Here is a 26,685-nt window from a genome sequence, read left to right as displayed (position 1 = left end):
CGTGTTGTTGTATGTTTTGTGTTGTCTCATGTTTCTGTTGTCTTATGTTTTTTGTTGTCTCATGTTCTGTGTTGTTCATATTCTGTGTTATCTCAAGTTCTGTGTTATCTCATGTTCTGTCTTGTCCAATTTTCTGTCTTGTGTTATGTTCTGTCTTGTCTCATGTTTTTAGTCGCATGTTTTGTATTGTCGCATATTCTGTTTTGTCTTATGTTCTGTCTTGTCTCATGTTTTGTATTGTCGCATGTTTTGTATTGTCTCATGTTCTGTGTTGTCTCATGTTCTGTGTTGTCTCATGTTCTATCTTGTCTCATGTTCTGTTTTGTCTTATGTTCTGTCTTGTCTCAAGTTCTTTTTTGTAGCATGTTTTGTATTTTCTCATGTTCTGTCTTTTCTCAAGTTTTTTTATAACATGTTCTATATTGTCGCATGATCTGGACTGTCTTATGTTCTTTCTAGTCCCATGTTCTTTCTAGTCTCAATTTTCTTTTCGTATCATGGTTTGTGTAGTACAATTGTTTTTCTCGTCTCATGGGTTGTCCATTCTTGTCTGATGTGTATTGTTTCATGATCCGTCTCGTTTAATGTTCTATCACGTCTCATGTTTTGTCTTGTCTCATGTTTTGTCTTGTCTCATGGTTTCTCTTGTCTCATGGTTTCTCTTGTCTCATGTTTTGTCTTTTCTCATGTTTTGTCTTGTCTCACGGTTTGTCTTGTCTCATATTTGTCTTGTCTCATGTTTTGTCTTTTCTCATGTTTTGTCTTGTCTCACGGTTTGTCTTGTCTCATATTTGTCTTGTGTCATGTTTTGTCTTGTCTCGTGTTCGGTCTCGTGTCATGTTCTTTCTCGTCTTATGGTTTGTCTTGACGTGTGTTTTGTCTTTTCTCATGTTCTGTTTTTTTTTTTCATGGTTTCTCTTGTTTGTGGTTTCTCTTGTCTCATGTTTTTTCTCGTCTCATGTTTTGTATTGTTTCATGGTTTGTCTTATTTCATGGTTAACTTTGTCTTGTTTCATGGTCTGTCCCGTCTCATGTTATGTCTTGTCTCATGGTCTTATCTTGTCTCATGTTAAGTATTGTCTCATGTTCTGTCTGTTATGTCTTGTCTCATGTTCTGTCCTGTCTCGTGGTTTGCCTTGTCCCATGGTTTCTTTTGTTGTATGAACTGCCTTTAGTCATTTTTTATCAATATTTTTTTCTCTTTTTTTAACTGACATCGGACGTGAGATGAGCTTTTTTGAGTGCTTTTAAGACATAACAACTTGTTTGTTGTTTGGTTTTAATATAAAAGATATTCTTACATGTATGTACATGTACGTCCTCATTCCGTAGGCAATGATTATAGACTCACCTGTTTGTTTGATTATTCATTTTCATAATTTTCAGAATACAACCAGAAATTGGAAATTTCATTTTAAATCTGTAAACAAATATCCTTTATTTAAGCACACACGATGGCGCTCGAGTGTTCATACTGCACAAACGTACGTAAAACAGGAACCAATTTTTAATTAATCTTTGAATGCAGATTAATCTCGAAGAGGGAGATAAAAAGCTTTGTTTATTGTTTTTATTATGTTACAATACATCATTTACATAATCGGATCTCAAACACTGTTGCAAGCTGATATTGATACATATATTGAATACATAGAGGATCTGACATGAGTTGTCATTTAATACCAATTTTTATTAAACGAGTTCAGGAAAACTGTTAGTTAGCGAGCCTTTGGCGAGCTTACTAACAGTTTTCCTGGACGAGTTTAATAAAAATTGGTATTAAATGACAACGAGTGTCAGATTCTTTTTATCACATGCTTTTTCGGTATAAAATGGCAAAACAATTTACCTGTTTCACCTGCGAGGCTGATGAGCCGAATATCACCAAGTGTTGTCATTTCCCGCGCTACATGCATTACAGGAATGTAGTACCAGGATTTATTTAAAACAGCATATATACCCGATCGTTTTAATTCCGTTTATTGAAGAATGCATTCTCAGATGATATCCAGTAAAAATCACAATCTAAACACTTTAATGTTAAAGAAATCTTTCTTTCTGTTATACCGGAAGTGAACATAAACATCATGACGTCATCTAGTAGATGTGACGTCATAATGTTTATGTTCATTTTCGGTTAAAATAAACTAAATTTTGGACGCTTTTAAATTTGCTTTTTCAAGATATCAAGACGACATACTTTGTTACCCTCTTAATATTTAGAAAGAAATTCAACTACTCTAACCAAACAAATATTTATTATAGAAATAAAATAAGATTTGAAGGTTTGGTATACATGAATATTACCAATTAGCAGTTCCTTTTTGCCAATTAACTTTTTATATAAATGCGGAGCGATATATTTTCTGACCAATAGATGAAGAGCAATGTTATATTACACATGTGTAATATAAAAAAAATACGTGATGGTTATATTAAACCGGAAACAAGGTGTAGCATGTGATAAAATATGTTTAAACCAATATGCATTTTTTATAGTCAGAGACAGAATAAAACGTTGTTATCTTAATTGTATTGAGTATGTGGTTCATTAACTGAATATTAGTCGTTCTGAATGCAGTTTGTTTCACTCGGATGTTTTATTGTTCTGAACATAGAAACTCTATATAAAAAGCAATGCAAACAAATACGGAGACTTTCTCTAAATTCAGAGTCAGACATGTATCTGTTGTATGTAAATTCTTGAGTACAAATCACCTGTTTGTATATTAAATGTTAGAAGCAAGTCAATTATTTTCGAATAATTACAAAACAGTTTGAAATGTATCACTGATTACGTATTTTAATCATAAATGACCAGTCCAAAACATAAATAGTTATTGATGAAACACCATGAAGTTTGTTTTCTTGTTACTATGTCACCACGTGAACTCATGTAGCATGCATTACTTCAGACACTTCCCGCAATGTCATACGGTGTACTTCAAACACTTCTCGCATTGTCATACGATTTTTTTAGAAACTTGTCAAAACGCAATAGAGATTACAAACACTCAAAATGTTATTATGATAATCGGATCTTCCAAGTTAGGGTGATACGCTGGGTGTTTTTAATCTTCTGGTATTCCCCGTGCCTTTTGAAGGAGTCTCATGATATGCCACCTGGCTGCGTTGTTGTAAGGGAAAAACTCGAGGGATTTGTCGTAGCATGCCCATGCACAATCATAATGGTTCTCTAGTTCAAAGCAGTGTCCAAGTACATGCAGGGCTGTCTCTATATGACCACTCGTTTTACTCTCAAAACAAACATAGTTGTATAACTTGTGAAGTGCTTCCAGTCTTCTCTCTTCTTCTCCCAGTTGTCTGAATGTGAGGTACTGCAGGTAGAACATAAAAGGTTTGGAGTCAATCACTACAAGGTCCATCCAATCATCGAATGATTTACGTCTGTGGTGAAAATCTTCAGGGCGAATCGTTCTATGCATCTCGTATACTAGGAACCCAGGTACACAACATATTTCTAATGAATTAAAAACAACGCTGCATGCAACATGCCGTTTGATCACTTCCAAAACAGGAATCTGATAAACCTTTTGTAGAAACCTCTCAGTAGATTTAAGAACCGGCCTTCCCACACACGGAGTCCACTGCCATACATCGGCATGCAGCAGACTCTCGGTGTAGGCCAACACCAATTCTGCCCTCTCATACTGACCACTGCAGTACAACATGGATGCCAACTTTAATCTGCTAGAGGTGAGGTCAGAGTCTAGGGAGGCCTCATACAGGCGGTAAATGTCTGGCGGTATTGGCTGGTTCCAGTGAAGACACGCAGATGCCGCCATGGTGGCAATGTATTGATACATCCACTTAACTGCATGCTGTAATTCTGCCCGTATATCCGATTCATTTAGAATCTCCTGAATTTTTATGATAATGTTCTTTGTTTTGGAAATGTTATTTCTTTTAATCGTCGAGAAGAAATAAACACTGATTATTTCCGTCATATTTGCATCAAAGCATTCTTTCACTGTAGCCAATGTGTTCTGATATATTGTACTGACTGCTTTGGATCTGTCAACGATCCTCTCCCCTATCTGGTCCATTTCTATCTGGGTGACATAGTCCATGATGTTGTCTATCATGTCAGACAGAACGGCTGACAAGAGAGGAAACTCCCATTTTCTCAGTTTTCCCACGAACAGGTCCACTCCCGAGATCGTGTAATGTGGACAGTGTCGAAGGTTGAACCATCGTTGAAGAGTTTTCAGGCAGAATATAACGCACTGCAGCAGGTTACGTTCCTGCCAGATTTCTGGAGGATATGTCTCAAGGGTGAACAATAAAGCGGTTTTAAAATGAAACGTGCTAAGTCTATCACCAACTAACGGTTTGAAAAAAGACTTTCGTAAAATTTTTAGAAATGTGTAAACCTGTATTTTCAAAATATTGAGATCAAACATGAGCAGTCTTTCAATCAGTGACGTAGAGAATCTCCATTCCAGTTTTGACTGATCACTCTCGGCGTGACCTTGTGGGACGAGGAATGTTTCACACTGACGTGCCTTTGCGAGTGTTTCATGTCTTGGCCAGTGACCGGGCTTTGGTCTTGTGAATAGGAAATTGCATTCAAACAGCGGTCCATTGTATCTAAACGCGTAGATGATGTCTACATCTTTTTGAGCACTTCTTGATGGCCCTTGTTTCCTAAATAACCGACCAAAGCCCTGCTCCATCCCACTATCAATCCAAGTGTTTTTCAACAGCACCCTGCCATCCATAGTCCTTTCGACATCCCATTCTGCTTTCACATTGTCTAGTGTTTCATGGAGAGTCATGTTTCACAATCTGTAAACAGCAGTGCTGGGGCGGAGAACGATCGTTCTTTATCAGCAGAAGACACTTCTTCCCTGGCTCCCAGTCTGCCCAGTCTTTTATCACACTGAAACCGTTAAAACATATTAGAACATCTGTATCTGATTCCATGCCTAGAGTTGTTGTCCCTTCTGATTGGCTACCGAAGACAAAGTATTTTTTCCGACTATCATTGTAGTAGATATCATTCGTCATCTTCTCCTGTATCAAGTATGTCCTCCTCCTCCTAGTCACATTCTGTCTCGTTACGCCAATGTCCCTCAGAACTCTGGACAGTCTCAGGGACATCACCTGCTGGCCTTCAGGGTCACGGTCCATTGTCTGAAAATACGCGAAAGAAGCCCATTAAGAAATAACACAAGTTGAATACAATGGTTTCAATATACTTGTAATATTCATTATATTGTTACAATTCAATATTTTACCTAAAACAATGTCCAACAAATCACATATCATGGCAAACAAAAGTCTTTCATACTAAAAATACACTAGATAGAATGAAAAGTATTATCAAAAAAAGTGATATGCCCCTTGCAAATATTTTAACTAAAGTGATGTTTGAATAAGTCAAAAAAATTTTTATTAATGAAACAACGTTTCGGTCATTTGGCGTTCATCAGTGTGTGTGTGTGTGTGTGTGTGTGTGCGTGTGTGTGTGTGTGTGTGTGTGTGTGTGTGTGTGTGTGTGTGTTGGTGTGTGCGTGCGTGTGTGTTTCTGTGTTGCGGGCGTGCGTGCGCGTGCGTGCGTGCTTGCGTGCGTGTGTGAGTGCGTGCGTGCATGCGTGCGTGCGTGCGTGCGTATGTGTGTGTGTATGCGTGCGTGTGTGCGTGCGTATGTGTGTGTGTACGTGCGTGCTTGTGAGAGGGTGTGTGCGTGCGTATGTGTGTGTGTGTGGGTGTGTGCGTGCCTGCGTGCGTGCGTATGTGTGTGTACATGCGTGCTTGTGAGAGAGTGTGTGCGCTAGTGCATGTGTGCTTCCGTTCATCAGAGAGTGCCTCCGTGTAAACATACGTTCGTTAATGCTACCGTGTCAAGTTCTGTAAATGCTTGTTTTGATGTGCGTGTATGCTTGCATGTGTGCGTTAGCGCGTTTTTCTGTGTCTGTGTTTATAAAAGCACGAAGTCTAGAGGATGTGAAGTATTAATCGAAATGGATGTGTTGGCGCTGAATACAAATGAATTGAGATAATGTTGGTACACAAAAAGTAACCTACACATAACCAACAATAGTTTCTTGTATTTTACTTTTAGCATGCGTTTCGAAACATGTACAATGCACAGTTTTGGTAATTCTAAATTTCAGTTATATTCTTGATGCGCCAAGATCAAAGATACTAGCTTTTTATAAGCAGCGAGTATGTGCAAATTAAACGCAGCTTTGACTTCCTTGTTATGATTCGTATTGTCATTTCAAATTAAAACCTATTACGAGTAGCGTCTTGCATCCTAATCGTTGATGTAAACGTATGCCACTTTTTTTCAAAAACAAATATTTTCATATTACTTACTGGGAATCAATCAAAGGGGATTAGCCAGCTCTGTTAAGTTCATTTTTTTGGACGGTGCCCCTCAGGGCCCGTCCTAAGTAGGCACATCAGCCGATCCAACTACCAGCCAAAGCACGCCAGTCCACTAATCTAACTGGATTTTATGATACAATTACCAAACTGGAGTAAAAGATCCTTAAACCTAACGTGAGCTTACGATCCCCTTACAAAACTGGAGCTAACCATCCGCAAATCTAACTGTTACTGGAGCTTACGATCCACTAACCTTTCTGGAGAATATGGTACACTAGCCTAACTATAGCTTACGATCAACTAATCTAACTGGAGCTTATAATCCACTTACCTTGCTGGAGCTTACGATCCACTAATCCAACATGAGATTATGATCCACTAATCTAACTCGAACTTACGATCAACTTGAGATTATTATCCACTAACCTAACTGGAGCGTACGATCCACTAACCTTACTGGAGCGTACAATCCACTATCCTTACTGGAGCTTACGATCCACTAACCTTACTGGAACTTACGATCCACTAAACAAAACTGGAGCTAACCATCCTCTAATCTAACTGTTACTGGAGCTGACGATCCACTTACCTACCTGGAGCTTACGATACACTAATCTAACTGTAACTGGAGCTTACGATCCACTACCTACCTGGAGCTTACGATCCACTAATCTAACTGTAACTGGAGCTTACGATCCACTTACCTGGAGCTCACGATACACTAATATAACGTTACTGGAGCTTACGATCCACTAACTTACCTGGAACTTACGATCCACCAATCCAACATGAGATTATTATCCACTAACCTAACTGGAGCGTACGATCCACTAACCTTACTGGAGCGTACAATCCACTATCTTTACTGGAGCTTACGATCCACTTACCAAAGTTGAGCTAACGATCCTTAAACCTAACATGAGCGTACGATACACTAGCATTACTGGAGCATACGATCCATTAACTTTACTGAACCTTACGATCCACAAACAAAACTGGAGCTAACCATCTACTAATCTAACTGTTACTGGAGCTTACGATCCACTTACCTACTTGGATTTTACAATCCACTAACCTAACTGGAGCTAATGATCAACTAACTTAACTAAAGCAAATGATACACTAACCTCACTGCAACTTACTATCCACTAACTAAACTGAAGCTAACGATCTAATTACAAAACCGAAGCTTATTACCAACTTACCAGACGGAAGCTTATGATCCAATTACCTTAATGATGTTAATGATTCACTAGCAAAAAGGAAGCTAATGGGGCACAGACTAAATTAAGCTAATGGTGTTTTAACTAACCTGAATCTAGTGATCCACTTATCTAACTGGTGCTAATTATCCCCAAACCAAACTGAAGATAATGTTCCACAAACCAAATTGAAGCTAACGATCTACTAACCTAACTGGAGCTAATGATCAACTAACCAAACTGATGCTAATGATTCCCTGACCTTACTGGAACTAACGACCCATTTTCATTACTGAAGCGAGCGATCCACTAACCTCACTGGACCTAACGATACACTAACCTAACTGGAGATAGCGATCCACAAAACTTATAGGAGCTGATGATCCACTAGCCTAACTGGAGCTTATAATACACATACCTGACTGGAGCTTATGATCTACTAGCCTAACTGTAGCTAATGATCCACTAACCTAACTGGAGCTCATGATCCACTTGCCTAACTGAAGCTAATGATCCACTAACCTAACTGGAGCTAATGATCCACTAACCTAACTGTAGCTTATGATCAACTAGCCTAACTGGAGCTAATTATCCACTAGCCTAACTGGAGCTAATGATACACTAGCCTAACTAGAGCTAATGATCCACAAGCCTAACTGGAGCTAATGATCCACTAGCCTAACTGTAGCTAATGATCCACTAGCCTAATTGGAGCTTATGATCCACTAGCCTAACTGGAGCTAATGATCCACTAACCTAACTGGAGCTCATGATCCACTTGCCTAACTGAAGCTAATGATCCACTAACCTAACTGGAGCTAATGATCCACTAAACTAACTGTAGCTTATGATCAATTAGCCTAACTGGAGCTAATGATGCTGAAGCTGAACTGTAGCTAATGATCCACTAACCTAACTGGAGCTAATGATCCACTAGCCTAACTGGAGCTAATGATCCACTAACCTAACTGGAGCTAATGATCCACTAGCCTAACTGGAGCTAGCAATCCACTAGCCTAACTGGAGTTAATGATCCACTAATCTAACTGTAGCTAATGATACACTAGCCTAACTGGAGCTAATGATCCACTAGCCTAACTGAAGCAAATGCTTCACTAGCCTAACTGGAGCTAATGATCTACTAGCCTAACTGTAGCTAATGATCCACTAACCTAACTGGAGCTAATGATGCTCAAGCTCAACTGGAGCTAATGATCCACTAACCTAACTGGAGCAAATGATTCACTAGCTTAACTGGAGCTAATGATCCACAAGCCGATCTTGAGCAAATTATTCACTAGCCTAACTGGAACTAATGATCCACTAACCTAACTCGAGATAATGATCCACTAGCCTAACTGGAGGTAATGATCCACAACTCTAACTGGAGCTAATGATCCACTAGCCTAACTGTAGCTAATGATCCACTAACCTAACTGGAGCTAATGATCCACTAGCCTAACTGGAGCTAATGGTCCACTAGCCTAACTGGAGCTAATGATCCACTAGCCTAACTGTAGCTAATGATCCACTAGCCTATCTGTAGCTAATGATCCACTATCCTAACTGGAGCTAATGATCCACTAAAATAACTGGAGCTCATGATCCATTAGCCTAACTGGAGCTAATGATCCACAAGCCTAACTGGAGCTAATGATCCACTATCCTAACTGGAGCTAATGATCCACTAAAATAATTGGAGCTAATGATCCACTAACCTTACTGGAGCTAATGATCCACAAGCCGAACTGGAGCTAATGATCCACTAGCCTAACTGGAGCTAATGATCCACTAACCTAACAGTAGTTAATGATCCCCTTACCGAATTTTAGCTAATGATCCACTAGCCTAACTGGAGCTAATGATCCACTAGCCTAACTGGAGCTTATGATCCACTAGCTGAACTGGAGCTAATGATCCACTAGCCTAACTGGAGCTAATGATCCACTAGTCTAACTGGAGCTAATGATCCACTAGCCTAACTGGAGCTTATGATCCACTAGCCTAACTGGAGTTATGATCCACTAGCCTAACTGGAGCTAATGATCCACTAGCCTAACTGTAGCTAATGATCCACTAACCTAACAGTAGCTAATGATCCACTTACCGAACTTTAGCTAATGATCCACTAGCCTAACTGAAGGTAATGATCCACTAGCCTAACTGGAGCTAATGATCCACTAGCCTAACTGTAGCGAATGATCCACTAGCCTAACTGGAGCTAATGATCCACTAGCCTAACTGTAGCGAATGATCCACTAGCCTAACTGTAGCTAAATATCCATTAGCCTAACTGGAGCTAATGATCCACTAGCTTAACTGGAGCTAATGATCCACTAGCCTAACTGGAGCTAATGATCCACTAACCTAACTGTAGCTAATGATCCACTAGCATAACTGTAGTTAATGCTTCACTAGCCTAACTGGAGCAAATGCTCCACAAGCCTAACTGAAGCTAATGCTTCACTAGCCTAACTGGAGCTAATGCTTCACTAGCCTAACTGGAGCTAATGATCCACAAGCCTAACTGAAGCTAATGCTTCACTAGCCTAACTGGAGCTAATGCTTCACTAGCCTAACTGGAGCTAATGATAAACTAGCCTAACTGTAGCTAATGATCAACTAACCTAACTGGAGCTAATGATGCTGAAGCTGAACTGGAGCTAATGATCCACTAACCTAACTGGAGCAAATGATTCACTAGCTTAACTGGAGCTAATGATCCACAAGCCAAACTGGAGCTAATGATCCACTAGCCTAACTGGAGCTAATGATCCACTAACCTAACTGGAGCTCATGATCCACAAGCCGAACTTGAGCTAATGATCCACTAACCTAACTGGAGCTAATGATCCACTAACCTAATTGGAGCTGATGATCCACTAGCCTAACTGGAGCTTATGATACACTTACCTGACTGGAGCTTATGATCCACTAGCCTAACTGTAGCTAATGATCCACTAACCTAAATGGAGCTCATGATCCACTTGCCTAACTGAAGCTAATGATCCAATAACCTAACTGTAGATAATGATCCACTAACCCAACTGTAGCTTATGATCAACTAGCCTAACTGGAGCTAATGATCAACTAGCCTAACTGGAGCTAATTATCCACTAGCCTAACTGGAGCTAATGATCCACTAGCCTTACTGGAGCTAGCAATCCACTAGCCTAACTGAAGCTAATGATTCACTAGCCTAACTGTAGCTAATGATCCACTAGACTAACTGGAGCTAATGATCCACTAACCTAACTGGAGCTAGTGATGCTCAAGCTGAACTGTAGCTAATGATCCACTAGCCTAACTGAAGCAAATGATTCACTAGCTTAACTGGAGCTAATGATCCACAAGCCGAACTGGAGCTAATGATCCACTAGCCTAAATGGAGCTAATGATCCACTAACCTAACTGGAGCTAATGATCCACAAGCCCAATTTGAGGTAATGATCCAATAACCTAACTTGAGCTAATGATCCACTAACCTAACTGGAGCTAATGATCCACTGGCCTAACTAGAGTTAATGATCCACTTACCTAACTCGAGCTAATGATCCACTAGCCTTACTGAAGGTAATGATCCACTAGCCTAACTGGAGCTTATGATACACTAGCCTAACTGGAGCTAATGATCCACAAGCCTAACTGGAGCTAATGATCCACTAGCCTAACTGTAGCTAATGATCCACTAGCCTAATTGGAGCTGATGATCCAATAGCCTAACTGTAGCTAATGATCCACAAACCTAACTGGAGCTCATGATCCACTTGCCTAACTGAAGCTAATGATCCACTAACCTAACTGGAGCTAATGATCCACTAACCTAACTGTAGCTTATGATCAATTAGCCTAACTGGAGCTAATGATCAACTAGCCTAACTGGAGCTAATGATCCACTAGCCTAACTGGAGCTAATGATCCACTAACCTAACTGGAGCTAATGATCCACTAGCCTAACAGGAGCTAGCAATCCACTAGCCTAACTGGAGCTAATGATCCACTAGCCTAACTGTAGCTAATGATCAACTAGCATAACTGTAGCTAATGATCCACTAGCCTAACTGAAGCAAATGCTTCACTAGCCTAACTGGAGCTAATGATCTACTAGCCTAACTGAAGCAAATGCTTCACTAGCCTAACTGGAGCTAGCAATCCACTAGCCTAACTGGAGTTAATGATCCACTAATCTAACTGTAGCTAATGATCCACTAGCATAACTGTAGCTAATGATCCACTAGCCTAACTGAAGCAAATGCTTCACTAGCCTAACTGGAGCTAATGATCCACTAACCTAACTGAAGCAAATGCTTCACTAGCCTAACTGGAGCTAGCAATCCACTAGCCTAACTGGAGCTAATGATACACTAGCCTAACTGAAGCAAATGCTTCACTAGCCTAACTGGAGCTAATGATCCACTAGCCTAACTGAAGCAAATGCTTCACTAGCCTAACTGGAGCTAGCAATCCACTAACCTAACTGGAGTTAATGATCCACTAGCCTAACTGGAGCTAATGATACACTAGCCTAACTGTAGCTAATGATCAACTAGCATAACTGTAGCTAATGATCCACTATCCTAACTGGAGCTAATGATCCACTAAAATAACTGGAGCTCATGATCCACTAACCTAACTGAAGCTAATGATCCACTAGCCTAACTGGAGCTAGCAATCCACTAGCCTAACTGGAGTTAATGATCCACTAATCTAACTGTAGCTAATGATACACTAGCCTAACTGTAGCTAATGATCAACTAGCATAACTGTAGCTAATGATCCACTAGCCTAACTGAAGCAAATGCTTCACTAGCCTAACTGGAGCTAATGATCCACTAACCTAACTGGAGCTAATGATCCACTAGCCTAACTGGAGCTAGCAATCCACTAGCCTAACTGGAGTTAATGATCCACTAGCCTAACTGGAGCTAATGATACACTAGCCTAACTGTAGCTAATGATCAACTAGCATAACTGTAGCTAATGATCCACTAGCCTAACTGAAGCAAATGCTTCATTAGCCTAACTGGAGCTAATGATCCACTAACCTAACTGGAGCTAATGATCCACTAGCCTAACTGGAGCTAGCAATCCACTAGCCTAACTGGAGTTAATGATCCACTAATCTAACTGTAGCTAATGATCCACTAGCCTAACTGAAGCTAATGATCCACTAGCCTAACTGGAGTTAATGATGCACTAGCCTAACTGAAGCAAATGCTTCACTAGCCTAACTGGAGCTAATGATCCACTAGCCTAACTGAAGCAAATGCTTCACTAGCCTAACTGGAGCTAGCAATCCACTAGCCTAACTGGAGCTAATGATACACTAGCCTAACTGTAGCTAATGATCAACTAGCATAACTGTAGCTAATGATCCACTAGCCTAACTGAAGCAAATGCTTCACTAGCCTAACTGGAGCTAATGATCCACTAACCTAACTGGAGCTAATGATCCACTAGCCTAACTGGAGCTAGCAATCCACTAGCCTAACTGTAGCTAATGATCCACTAGCCTAACTGTAGCTAATGATCCACTAGCCTAACTGAAGCTAATGATCCACTAGCCTAACTGTAGCTAATGATCCACTAACCTAACTGGAGCTAATGATCCACTAGCCTAACTGAAGCTAATGATCCACTAGCATAACTGTAGCTAATGATCAACTAGCATAACTGTAGCTAATGATCCACAAGCCTAACTGAAGCAAATGCTTCACTAGCCTAACTGGAGCTAATGATCCACTAGCCTAACTGAAGCAAATGATCCACTAGCCTAACTGAAGCTAATGATCCACTAGCATAACTGTAGCTAATGATCAACTAGCATAACTGTAGCTAATGATCCACTAGCCTAACTGAAGCAAATGCTTCACTAGCCTAACTGGAGCTAATGATCCACTAACCTAACTGGAGCTAATGATCCACTAGCCTAACTGGAGCTAGCAATCCACTAGCCTAACTGTAGGTAATGATCCACTAATCTAACTGTAGCTAATGATCCACTAGCCTAACTGTAGCTAATGATCAACTAGCATAACTGTAGCTAATGATCCACTAGCCTAACTGAAGCAAATGCTTCACTAGCCTAACTGGAGCTAATGATCTACTAGCCTAACTGAAGCAAATGCTTCACTAGCCTAACTGGAGCTAATGATCTACTAGCCTAACTGTAGCTAATGATCCACTAATCTAACTGTAGCTAATGATCCACTAGCCTAACTGAAGCAAATGCTTCACTAGCCTAACTGGAGCTAATGATCTACTAGCCTAACTGTAGCTAATGATCCACTAACCTAACTGGAGCTAATGATGCTCAAGCTCAACTGGAGCTAATGATCCACTAACCTAACTGGAGCAAATGATTCACTAGCTTAACTGGAGCTAATGATCCACAAGCCGAACTGGAGCAAATTATTCACTAGCCTAACTGGAACTAATGATCCACTAACCTAACTGGAGCTAATGATCCACAAGCCGAACTTGAGCTAATGATCCAATAACCTAACTGGAGCTAATGATCCACTAACCTAACTGGAGCTAATGATCCACTAGCCTAACTAGAGTTAATGATCCACTAACCTAACTGGAGCTAATGATCCACTAGCCGAACTGGAGGTAATGATCCACTAATCTAACTGGAGCTAATGATCCACTAGCCTAACTGTAGCTAATGATCCACTAGCCTAACTGTAGCTAATGATCCACTATCCTAACTGGAGCTAATGATCCACTAAAGTAACTGGAGCTCATGATCCACTAGCCTAACTGGAGCTAATGATCCACAAGCCGAACTGGAGCTAATGATCCACTATCCTAACTGGAGCTAATGATCCACTAGCCTAACTGGAGCTAATGATCCACTAACCTAACTGGAGCTAATGATCCACAAGACGAACTGGAGCTAATGATCCACTAGCCTAACTGGAGCTAATGATCCACTAACCTAACAGTAAAAAATGATCCCCAAGTCTAACTGGAGCTAATGATCCACTAGCCTAACTGGAGCTTATGATCCACTAGCCTAACTGGAGCTTATGATCCACTAACCTTACTGGAGCTAATGATCCACTAGCCTAACTGGAGCTAATGATCCACTTACCGAACTTTAGCTAATGATCCACTAGCCTAACTGAAGGTAATGATCCACTAGCCTAACTGGAGCTAATGATCCACTAGCCTAACTGTAGCGAATGATCCACTAGCCTAACTGGAGCTAATGATCCACTAGCCCAACTGTAGCGAATGATCCACTAGCCTAACTGAAGCTAAATATCCACTAGCCTAACTGGAGCTAATGATCCACTAGCTTAACTGGAGCTAATGATCCACTAGCCTAACTGGAGCTAATGATCCACTAACCTAATTGTAGCTAATGATCCACTAGCCTAACTGGAGCTTATGATCCACTAGCCTAACTGGAGTTTATGATTCACTAGCCTAACTGGAGTTAATGATTCACTAGCCTAACTGGAGCTAATGATCCACTAGCCTAACTGTAGCTAATGATCAACTAACCTAATTGTAGCTAATGATCCCCAAGTCTAACTGGAGCTAATGATCCACTAGCCTAACTGGAGCTTATGATCCACTAGCCTAACTGGAGTTAATGATTCACTAACCTAACTGGAACTAATGATCCACTAACCTAACTGTAGCTAATGATCAACTAGCCTAACTGTAGCTAATGATCCACTAGCCTAACTGGAGCTAATGATCCACTAACCTAACTGGAGCTAATGATCCACTAGCCTAACTGGAGCTAATGATCCACTAGCCTAACTGGAGCTAATGATACACTAGCCTAACTGGAGCTTATGATCCACAAGCCTAACTGTAACTAATGATCCACTAGCCTAACTGGAGCTAATGATCCACTAGCCTAGCTGTAGCGAATGATCCACTAGCCTAACTGTAGTTAATGATTCACTAACCTAAATGTAGCTAATGATGCACTAGCCTAACTGTAGCTAATGATCCACTAGCCTAACTGGAGCTAATGGTCCACTAGCTTAACTTGAGCTAATGATCCACTAGCCTAACTGGAGCTAATGATCCACTAGCCTAACTGTAGTTAATGATCCACTAGCTTAACTGTAGTTAATGATCCACTAGCCTAACTGAAGCTAATGATCCACTAGCCTAACTGGAGCTAATGATCCACTAGCCTAACTGGTGCTAATGATCCACTAGCCTAACTGGAGCTAATGATCCACTAGCCTAACTTTAGCTAATGATCCACTAGCCTAACTGGAGCTAATGATCCACTAGCCTAACTGGAGCTAATGATCCACTAGCCTATCTGTAGCTAATGATCCACTAGCCTAACTGGAGCTAATGATCCACTAGCCGAACTGTAGTTAATGATCCACTAGCCTAGCTGGAGCTAATGATCCACTAGCCTAACTGGAGCTAATGATCCACTAGCTTAACTGGAGCTAATGATCCACTAGCCTAACTGTAGTTAATGATCCACTAGCTTAACTGTAGTTAATGATCCACTAGCCTAACTGAAGCTTATGATTCACTAGCCTACCTGGAGCTAATGATCCACTAGCCTAACTGGAGCTAATGATCCACTAGCCTAACTGGAGCTAATGATCCACTAGCCTAACTTTAGCTAATAATCCAGTAGCCTAACTGTAGCTAATGATCCACTAGCCTAACTGGAGCTAATGATCCACTAGCCTATCTGTAGCTAATGATCCACTAGCCTAACTGTAGTTCAAGATCCACTAGCCTAGCTGGAGCTAATGATCCGCTAGCCTAACTGGAGCTAATGATCCACAAGCTTAACTGGAGCTAATGATCCACTAGCCTAACTGTAGCGAATGATTCACTAGCCTTACTGGAGCAAATGATCCACTAGCCTAACTTTAGGTAATGATCCACTAACCGAACTGTAGCTAATGATCCACTAACATAACTGGAGCTAATGATCCATAACCTAACTTGAGCTAATGATCCACTAACCTAACTGGAGCTAATGATCCACTAGCCTAACTGAAACTAATATACACTTGCCTAACTGAAGCTAATGATACAATAACCTCACTGGAGCTGATGATCCACTAGCCGAACTGTAGCTAATGATCCACAAACCTCACCGTGCTTACGATCCACTAACCAAACTGAAGCTAACAATCCACAAAGCTTATTAGCTGCTTATCAGGCGGAAGCTAATGATGTTAATGATTAGCTAGCAAAAAGGAAGCCAATGATTCACGAACTAAATTAAGTTTATTATGTTTTAACCAACCTAATCCACTAACCAAACTGAAGCTAATGATCAACGAACCAAACGGAAGCTCATAACCCACATGCCAAACTGAAGCTAATGATCCACTTACCTTATTGGAGCTTTTGATAAATTTACCAAACTGAAGCTAAAAATCAATTAACCAAACTAAGCTAATAAATTACTATACTAAAGCCAATGATTTGCTTACCAAACTTACGTTTATGATACCCAAAACGATTTGAAGCTAGTCATCTACTTACTAAATTGAAGCTTATGATTCATTAACAGATTTGAAGTCAATGATCTGCTTCACAGATCAATACTTCTGATATTGTCAAAACTGAAGCTTATCATCCACTTACCAAACTGAAGCTCATGATCCACTTACCCAACTGGATCTGTGTATCCACTGCCCGACCTTATGTCTCTCCTTTAGTGTCTGTTATAATATAGCGGTGTTGTATGTATGTCTCTCCTTTAGTGTCTGTTATTATATAGCGGTGCTGTATATTTGTCACTTGAAAAAAATATCAATCTTAAACATAATAAGAATAAATACTTGGCCTAGAAACTAACTATGTTTTAAAATGTGCTGTTGTTAAAATCAATTTTAATAATACTGTTTTTTTCTAATCAACATGACCAGAAGCTAATGTTTCACAAACCAAACTGAAGCTAATGAAATATTCGACCTGAATCTTCTGTTTCAATAACAAACTGAAGTTCATTTTCCACACTCCAAACTAAAGCCTAGGATCAGCTTACTAAACTGGAGCTTATGATCCACTTACCAAACTGACGCTTTAGATATGATTACCAAAATAAAGATTAAGTTCCACTTCCCAAACTGAAGCTTTGGAACCGTTTACCAAACTGGAGCTTAAGATCCACTTACAAAACTGAACCGTATGACCCGATTACAAAACTGAAAGTTTAGATCCGCTTACGAAACTAAACTTCATGATCCACTAAGCAAACTGATGCTTTAGATCCGCTAAGCAAATACAGTTTCTGATCATCTTATCAAACTGAAGCTTATGATTCGTTTACCAATCTGAAACTGATGATCCGCGTACCAATCTGAAATGTATAATCCACTTACACTTACAAACTAAAGGTTATGATCCGATTACCGAGCTAAAAGTTAAGATCCGCTAACGAAACTGAAGCTTATGATCCGCTTACCAAACTGAATCTTATGATCCGCTTACGAAACTGAAGCTGATGATTCGCTAACGAAACTGAATCTTATGATCCGATTACGAAACTGAAGCTTATGATCCGCTTACGAAACTGAAGCTTATTATTCGCTTACGAAACTGAAGCTTATGATTCGCTTACGAAACTGAAGCTTATGATCAGCTTACGAAACTGAAGCTTATGATCCGCTAACGAAACTGAAGCTTATGATCCGCTTACGAAACTGAAGCTTATGATCCGCTTACGAAACTGAAGCTTATGATTCGCTTACGAAACTGAAGCTTATGATCCGCTTACGAAACTGAAGCTTATGATCCGCTTACCAAACTGAAGCTTATGATTCGCTTACGAAACTGAAGCTTATGATCCGCTTACCAAACTAAAGCTTATGACCCGCTTACGAAACTGAAGCTGATTATCCGCTTACCAAACTTGACCTTATGATTCGGTTACGAAACTGACGCTTATGATCCGCTTACCAAACTAAAGCTTATGATCCGTTTACCAAACTGAAGATTATGATTCGCTTACGAAACTGAAGCTTATGATCCACTTACCAATCTGAAGCTTATTACTCACTTGCAAAATTGAATATTATGATCCGCTTACCAAACTAAAGCGCATGATCTAAGCTAATGATCCACTTATTAAAGTAAAGCTAATGATTCACTTACCAAAGTGAAGGTAAATATCCACTTACCAACTATAGTTTATGATACACTATTTAAGTGATGGTTACATCATTATGTATTGAAAGACCTAGAACAATAGTGTGTTATATGACTCAAATACTTAAAGATGCGACAAGTCTGCCCGGTAATTTAGTCAAAGAAATATACGAACATGTAACGATTTTACCCATAGCGTGTTGAATTTCTGAAACTTTTACAGTTTTAATTTCTTATAATACTTTTAGACAGTTGTATTCTCTGTAAATGACAAGCAAAACATGCAGCTATGTAGTCAATTAAATTAATAAGGCAAATTACACAATCAAATTCGACCGATATATTATGCCTCCAAGCACTGTCGCCAGCTTTTAAGACGATACAAGACGGTAAGTGTGTTTTTTAATAACAACCTTTAAGGCGTTATATTACGGTAAGAGTGTGTTTCAATAACAACCTTTAAGGCAATATAAGACGGTAAGAGTGTGTTTCAATAACAACCTTTAAGGCGTTATAAGACGGTAAGAGTGTGTTTCAATAACAACCTTTAAGACGTTACAAGACGGTAAGTGTGTGTTTCAATAACAACCTTTAAGACGTTACAAGACGGTAAGTGTGTGTTTCAAGAACAACCTTTCAGACGTTACAAGACGGTAAGTGTGTGTTTCAATAACAACTTTTAAGACGTTACAAGACGGTAAGTGTGTGATTCAATAACAACTTTTAAGACGTTACAAGACGGTAAGTGTGTGTTTCAATAACAACTTGTAAGACGTTACAAGACGGTAAGTGTGTGATTCAATAACAACTTGTAAGACGTTACAAGACGGTAAGTGTGTGTTTCAATAACAACTTTTAAGACGTTACAAGACGGTAAGTGTGTGTTTCAATAACAACTTGTAAGACGTTACAAGACGGTAAGTGTGTGTTTCAATAACAACTTTTAAGACGTTACAAGACGGTAAGTGTGTGTTTCAATAACAACTTTTAAGACGTTACAAGACGGTAAGTGTGTGTTTCAATAACAACTTTTAAGACGTTACAAGACGGTAAGTGTGTGTTTCAATAACAACTTTTAAGACGTTACAAGACGGTAAGTGTGTGATTCAATAACAACTTGTAAGACGTTACAAGACGGTAAGTGAGTGTTTCAATAACAACTTGTAAGACGTTACAAGACGGTAAGTGTGTATTTCAATAACAACTTGTAAGACGTTACAAGACGGTAAGAGTGTGTTTCAATAACAACCTTTAAGACGTTACAAGGCGGTAAGTGTGTGTTTCAATAACAACTTGTAAGACGTTACAAGACGGTAAGTGTGTGTTTCAATAACAACCTTTCAGACGTTACAAGACGGTAAGTGTGTGTTTCAATAACAACTTTTAAGACTTTACAAGATTGTAAGTGTGTGATTCAATAACAACTTGTAAGACGTTACAAGACGGTAAGTGTGTGTTTCAATAACAACTTTTAAGACGTTACAAGACGGTAAGTGTGTGTTTCAATAACAACTTTTAAGACGTTACAAGACGGTAAGTGTGTGATTCAATAACAACTTTTAAGACGTTACAAGACGGTAAGTGTGTGTTTCAATAACAACTTTTAAGACGTTACAAGACGGTAAGTGTGTGTTTCAATAACAACTTTTAAGACGTTACAAGACGGTAAGTGTGTGTTTCAATAACAACTTGTAAGACGTTACAATACGGTAAGTGCGTGTTTTAATAACAACTTGTAAGACGTTACAATACGGTAAGTGCGTGTTTTAATAACAACTTGTAAGACGTTACAATACGGTAAGTGCGTGTTTTAATAAGTACTTGAAAGATATGTCAAGAACACATCTGTCTTGACAGTATGTTGTATTAGTGTTGCACATTAAAAGCAATACGGTCACTTTTCATAATTATTTGAAGACTTTTTTCTTACTTAATTAATTAAAATAGTATTGCACAAAACTGACATTACCTTCCTATCTATGATTTTCTATCATTTCCATCAATCCCTGTAATAAACTTAAAACGTTAAGAAACTTACCCGAAAGTTCAACTCTAGAATTTATCAAATAATATTTTAAGCTTTACACGTAATGGTTGGAGATGATTGGTTTTCAATCAACACGCGATATATTCAACCGACTGTTTAAGTTTAACATTTAATTTATTTTCAATATCATCTTGCAAGTGTTGTGTTAAATGCCAATTAGCTGAAGTATTTATGTAATCTATACATCTGATTAATAAATGTAATGATTGGTAACGTAGACCTTATTTCGTAAAGATATTAATAAAAAATTTAATGACAATCCAAAATAAAAAAAATGATACTATGAGCATACAGCCGATATAAATTGCATGTATTGCGTTAACCCTATACCATGTAAAGGACGAGTCTATCGAGTACGTGGTTTATTGACATTATGCATTCAACTGAAATAAAACAAGTCAATAATGAAGTTTCCATGTTTCGGGGTGACAATTTTAATAAAGTCAATATAATTGGCTATAACAAAAGCAATGACAAGCGTGATTTTACCTTGTTTTACAATTCTCTTCAATGGCAATAAAGATTGAACTTCAAAATATTTGAACACTACTTTTATCTCACTGCTCAATTTCTAGTTTAAAGCTAATTTAAAGGAAACCCGATACTGGCTGAGGGCGTTATTACTTATTGTAGAATCTAATGTTATACAAAACATTTCAATAATCTGCGTACATATCAATGATTATCCATTCCTCTCGGTTCCTAGCAAATATTCATTCCCACAAGCTATTGATGTCCGCCCACCTTACCAATCAAATAAAGAGAAACGTCTGAGATTATCACCAATACAATCCCGCATTGGCTCGGAATAAACAATGGGCAAAGCTTTAAATACAACTTTATAGCACATACATGCACTATTAGGTCTCACCCAATCTTGTCAAGACAACTACTGCGTGCAATAATAATATACTACTACTACTACTACTACCACTACCACTACCACTACCACTACCACTACTACCACTACCACTACCACTACCACTACCACTATTACTACTACTACTACTACTACTACTACTACTACTACTACTACTACTACTACTACTACTACTACTACCACTACCACTACCACTACCACTACCACTACCACTACCACCACTACCACTACCACTACCACTACCACTACCACTACTACCACTACCACTACCACTACCACTACCACTACTACCACTACCACTACCACTACCACTACCACTACCACTACCACTATTACTACTACTACTACTACTACTACTACTACTACTACTACTACTACTACTACTACTACTACTACTACTACTACCACTACCACTACCACTACCACTACCACTACTACTACTACTACTACTACTACTACAACTACTACTACTACTACTACTACTACTACTACTACTACTACTTCTAGTACTGCTACTACAAGTAATAGCAATAACAATAGTAATAATATAGAAAATATAATAATAATGATAATAATAATAATAAAATAATAATAATAATAATAATAATAATAATAATAATAATAATAATAATAATAATAATAATAATAATAATAATAATAATAAAAATCATTAAAAATAATGATAAAAAAATAATAATAATAATATAATGATAAAAAAACAATGCTCAGCTACTGTGATTGCCCTCGTATTTAACCAGTGTAAGCAACTAACCATGTTCGGCTACTGGGGTTGTCCCCGTATTGTACCTGTGTAAGCAACTAACCATGTATTTCTACTGGGATTATTCCTGTATGGTACCTGTGTTAGTAAATTACCATGTATTTCTACTAGGATTGTCCCCGTTTTGTTACCGTGTTAGCAACTTACCATGTTCGGCTACTAGGATTGTCCCAGTGTTGTACCTGTGCTGGAAACTTCATGTTTCGACACTGGAACTGTACCTGTATTGTACCTGTGTGACCTGTACCTGTGTTAGCAACTTACCATGCTCCGATACTGGAACTGTACCCGTATTGTACCTGTGTTAGCAACTTACCATTTTCGGATACTGGGTTCTTTACCCGTAATGTACATGTGTTAGCAATTTACCATTTTCGGATACTGGGTTCTTTACCCGTATTGTACCTGTGTCAGCAACTTACCCTGTTCGGATACTAGGTCTGTACCCGTATTGATCCTCTGTTAGCAACTTTCCATGTTACTGGAACTGTACTGTAGTGTACTTGTGTTAGCAACTCATCATATTTCTTTTATAACCAAGGAAACTTTATACCTTTTAAACAATAAATACGACACAATAACCTTCAGCACAAAAATATGTATCCCGAAACAGGCCAATTTTGACCATAAATGTAAACAAAGAAGGCATCTATCATTTCTATACTAGGAATATTGATTCATAATCGTTAAACACGAAATAAATATTTAAATGTTAAACCAATTTTACCTGGATAACAAAGTTTTCGGTTTATTTACATAAATCAATGTAAAGAACTTAAAATGTAATATAGAAGAAACTCACTCGAAAGTACATATTTAGCATTTGTTAATATCTATATTTAGCTTGACACGTCATGGTCTGAGACAGTTGATTTAAATACAAAACTTCGTAATTTCTATTTTAAGCTTGATTTGACACGGTAAGTGTTACGTCTAAAATATTTATATCTAATATATCATTTTTTTGAAAAACATATCAAATATATTAGCTGTTACTTATATGTATACAATAGATATATTTAAGATAGTTAACAGGATTAGGCATTTTGCTCGGATTCAGAGGGGGTGGGGGAATCCTTCACGACTGGTGCGCCCCAGCGCCCCCCCCCCCCGTATCTTCAGAATTTTCCAAGTATATATGTTAGGTACAATATGCATAAATTCACCAAAATGCAAAGATTAATACTATAATTATTCTGGTGAAGGGGATCGGAGGTTTAGCAGAAGGAATTCCATGTATTGGGCCGTCCTTTGTTTGACCCCCGGCGTAAGAAGCGCACGTTTCAATATTAGAAGCGAAATGTTCATCCGCTTGCGTAAACTCTTAGGGCCTTTTACAGAGGCATCTTAAGAAATGTTTAACGTATTTTAACTTATGTGTAAACTTTTGAAGTGTGATATTTCTATAAAAACTACTTTGAAAACCTTTGTTTAAGGAATGGAAATATTTTGGCACAAAAGCTACATAATCTTGCCAACAATGTTTTCCTATCATTTAAATCCGTCCATGTATATAACTTAAAACGGTAAGACATTCAACCGAAAGTACATCTTTGGAATTTCTCAAGTTCTATTTGAACCTATACACGTAATGGTTGGAGACGCTTAGTTTTCAATCATAACGCGATCTATTCAACAGAAGGATTAAGATTGACATGTTATGAATGGATACAAATTGTTTTAAATCGTCACGCTAGTGTGCGTGCTAAATGCCAATTAGCTAAAGTATTGATGAAACCTAATATCTAACACATACCTGAACAATGAACTTGATTTGTTTGGGTAACATGAGATTTAATTCATACATATATTAACAAAAACGTAACAAATGAATAATATAAAAATAACGATATGAGAAAAAAAAGTATCGATTAAATGTATTGCGTTAAGGACCAGTCAATCCAGTATGTTAAAAATTTATTTTTACTTACTGTCTTCGGGACAAGGTTATCAAGTCCGTTTACCTAATTTCGATTTCGATGACTCGTAAAGTCAGTGCCTTTAAGTGTTTATATATTCGATCGCAATGACCGGCCAATCCAATGCGTTTACTTGTTTGTATATTCGATTTCAATGACCAGCCAATCCAATACGTTTACCTGTTTGTATATTCGACCTCAATGACCAGTCAATCCAGTACGTTTACCTGTTTGTATATTCGATCCCCTTGACCGACCAATCCAGTACGCTTACCTGTTTGTATATTCGACCTCAATGACCGGCCAATCCAGTACGTTTACCTATTCGTATATCCGATCTCAATGACCAGTCAAATAAGAACTTTACCTGTTGGTATATTCGACCTGAATGACCGGCCAATCCAGTACGTTTACCTGTTTGTATATCCGATCTCAATGACCAGTCAAATAAGAACTTTACCTGTTGGTATATTATACCTCAATGACCAGTTAATCAAGTACGTTTACCTGTTTGTTTATCCGATCTCAATGACCAGTCATTCCGGTACGTTAACCTGTTTGTATATTCGATCTTAATGACCAGTTAATAAAGTACGTTTACCTGTTTGTATATTCGATCTTAATGACCAGTTAATAAAGTACGTTTACCTGTTTGTATATTCGATCTAAATGACTAGATAATAAAGTACGTTTACCTGTTTGTAAATTCGATCTTAATGACCAGTCAATCGAGTACGTTTACCTGTTTGTATGTTCGATCCCAACGACCAGTCAATCGAGTACGTTTACCTGTTTGTATATCAGATCTTAATTACCAGTCATTCTAGTACGTTTACCTGTTTGTATATTTGATCTCAATGATCAGTCAATAAAGAACGTTCACATCTTGTGTGAATTCTTGCTGGTATAATCGAGCAGACAGTTGTCAAAGAAATAGCTCGGCTGAAGTTATATACCATTATTTTGGATAATTCAGTGTGATTTCATTAAATCAGCGCAACAAGTCCGTACCTCTTGTGTGTCTCTAAACTTGCGAAGCTGACTTCGGTAAAAGCCGGTTGTACACGCTATGAAGAAGCAGATCTAGTGGAAATTCGTATTGGTCATCCTTGCATCCTGAAAATATTACTGAAAATGTGTACAGAACGTCTAACGAACCTTACGGCATACGGTAAGTAACTTTTGTCAAATATCGAATTTGGCAGACACCATTAGTTTAGAACCATACTAACTATATACTTTCAGTTACCTTATCATAAAATAAAAGGGAATATAAAATCATAAATAAATCCCGCACTAGCTCTGAATCGATATAAGGCAGATTAAGCACATACCAAGAGCATATTAATATTAGTAGTAAATTTTAAGTTCCAGCTAATCTTGTCAAGAGAGAGTTAAGACATACTGTTGACATAGAGTTCAAACTATTTTACCGTCCCACCATTTAAGAATGTCCACATACCACTGCTGCAGTATTACATTCGTACAATGAGTGTTACCCCACCCCGTAGAAACTATGAGCTGCCCAACGAAGCAAGAATAAGAACATCAACTTCCAGTGAAATAGAACAGCTTTCATCCAGCTTTAAAACTGTAACCGAAAACAACCCAGCCTATACAATAATCCACATGTTACACTTCTACAGAACACTGTTCGTTCACAGAAGAAACTGTTATCTAAATCAATCCAACCAATATCAATATAAGAATACAAACGTACCAATGTTACAGCACAATGTTTTTCCACCGTTCTTATTTCAAGAGTTTTATAAGATACATAGCGAATGTGCATGGACTCTCTCAAATGTTTTTCCATATTGTATTTTCATATTTTCCTCAACTGCAACTTCCGCGATAATGAAATGTCCTTCACACATGTGTTCGTAGTTTTAATTATTGTTTAAACACTATTATGAACGCAAATTTGTATTAATTTTCGTAATGACAATCACATGAGTCGAATTAAAAACAATGACGAGCATTTCCAAACCAGTGTATGGTTGTTAATCCAGAAATATCTCCCGTCGAAAAGAAGTCCGTCTGCAGGGTAAAACATGTGAAACTAGGTCAGCGGTGTCAACATAAAATATTGTGGGAATATTAACTTTCGGTTTTATCGCTCATACTAAGTTGACTGTAAGTTGATATTTAGTGAAATTTTATTATAAAAAATAAGCTTGCACTCTTTTTAAATATATATTTTTCTGTGAAATCGATCGAAGCTGCTGACACTGTTATATTTCATTAATAACTAACATTGTTTTCATGACCTAAATTGGCGGGGAAAAAAACAACAATCACGTGACAGTGAATGTTTATGTCGGCTGTTACATCTGTCAACGTGTATTTCTATTGATATCTTTATAACTAATGTATATTTTAAAGAAGTATTT

The 26,685-nt window shown here is 38.3% G+C and overlaps 1 protein-coding gene across 1 annotated transcript; it reads right to left on the bottom strand.

Moving 5' to 3' along the window:
- Positions 1-1,408: 1,408 nt before the first annotated feature.
- On the bottom strand, positions 1,409-26,279 carry LOC128224351 (uncharacterized). Its single transcript, XM_052934168.1, has 4 exons — positions 26,013-26,279; positions 25,304-25,408; positions 4,807-5,157; positions 1,409-4,724 (listed from the first exon to the last, which is right to left on the bottom strand). Exons 3-4 carry the CDS (start codon positions 5,152-5,154, stop codon positions 3,072-3,074), a joined length of 2,001 nt encoding a protein of 666 aa, XP_052790128.1. The 5' UTR covers positions 5,155-5,157; positions 25,304-25,408; positions 26,013-26,279; the 3' UTR covers positions 1,409-3,071.
- Positions 26,280-26,685: the final 406 nt, after the last annotated feature.

The sequence above is a fragment of the Mya arenaria genome, chromosome 17 (assembly GCF_026914265.1).
Source record: "Mya arenaria isolate MELC-2E11 chromosome 17, ASM2691426v1".
NCBI classification, from domain to species: Eukaryota; Metazoa; Mollusca; class Bivalvia; order Myida; family Myidae; genus Mya; species Mya arenaria.
The sequence above is the reverse complement of the archived record's forward strand: the minus strand, read 5'-3'. Positions and strand labels throughout refer to the sequence as shown.

Bases quoted from the DNA above. Each gene is read 5' to 3' on its own strand.
- LOC128224351 (XM_052934168.1), bottom strand. From the start codon at position 5,154: ATGGACCGTGACCCTGAAGGCCAGCAGGTGATGTCCCTGAGACTGTCC. The intron at 4,725-4,806 runs GTGAAACATGAC...GGCAGGGTGCTG, and splicing joins AGCACTGCTGTTTACAGATT to TTGAAAAACACTTGGATTGA.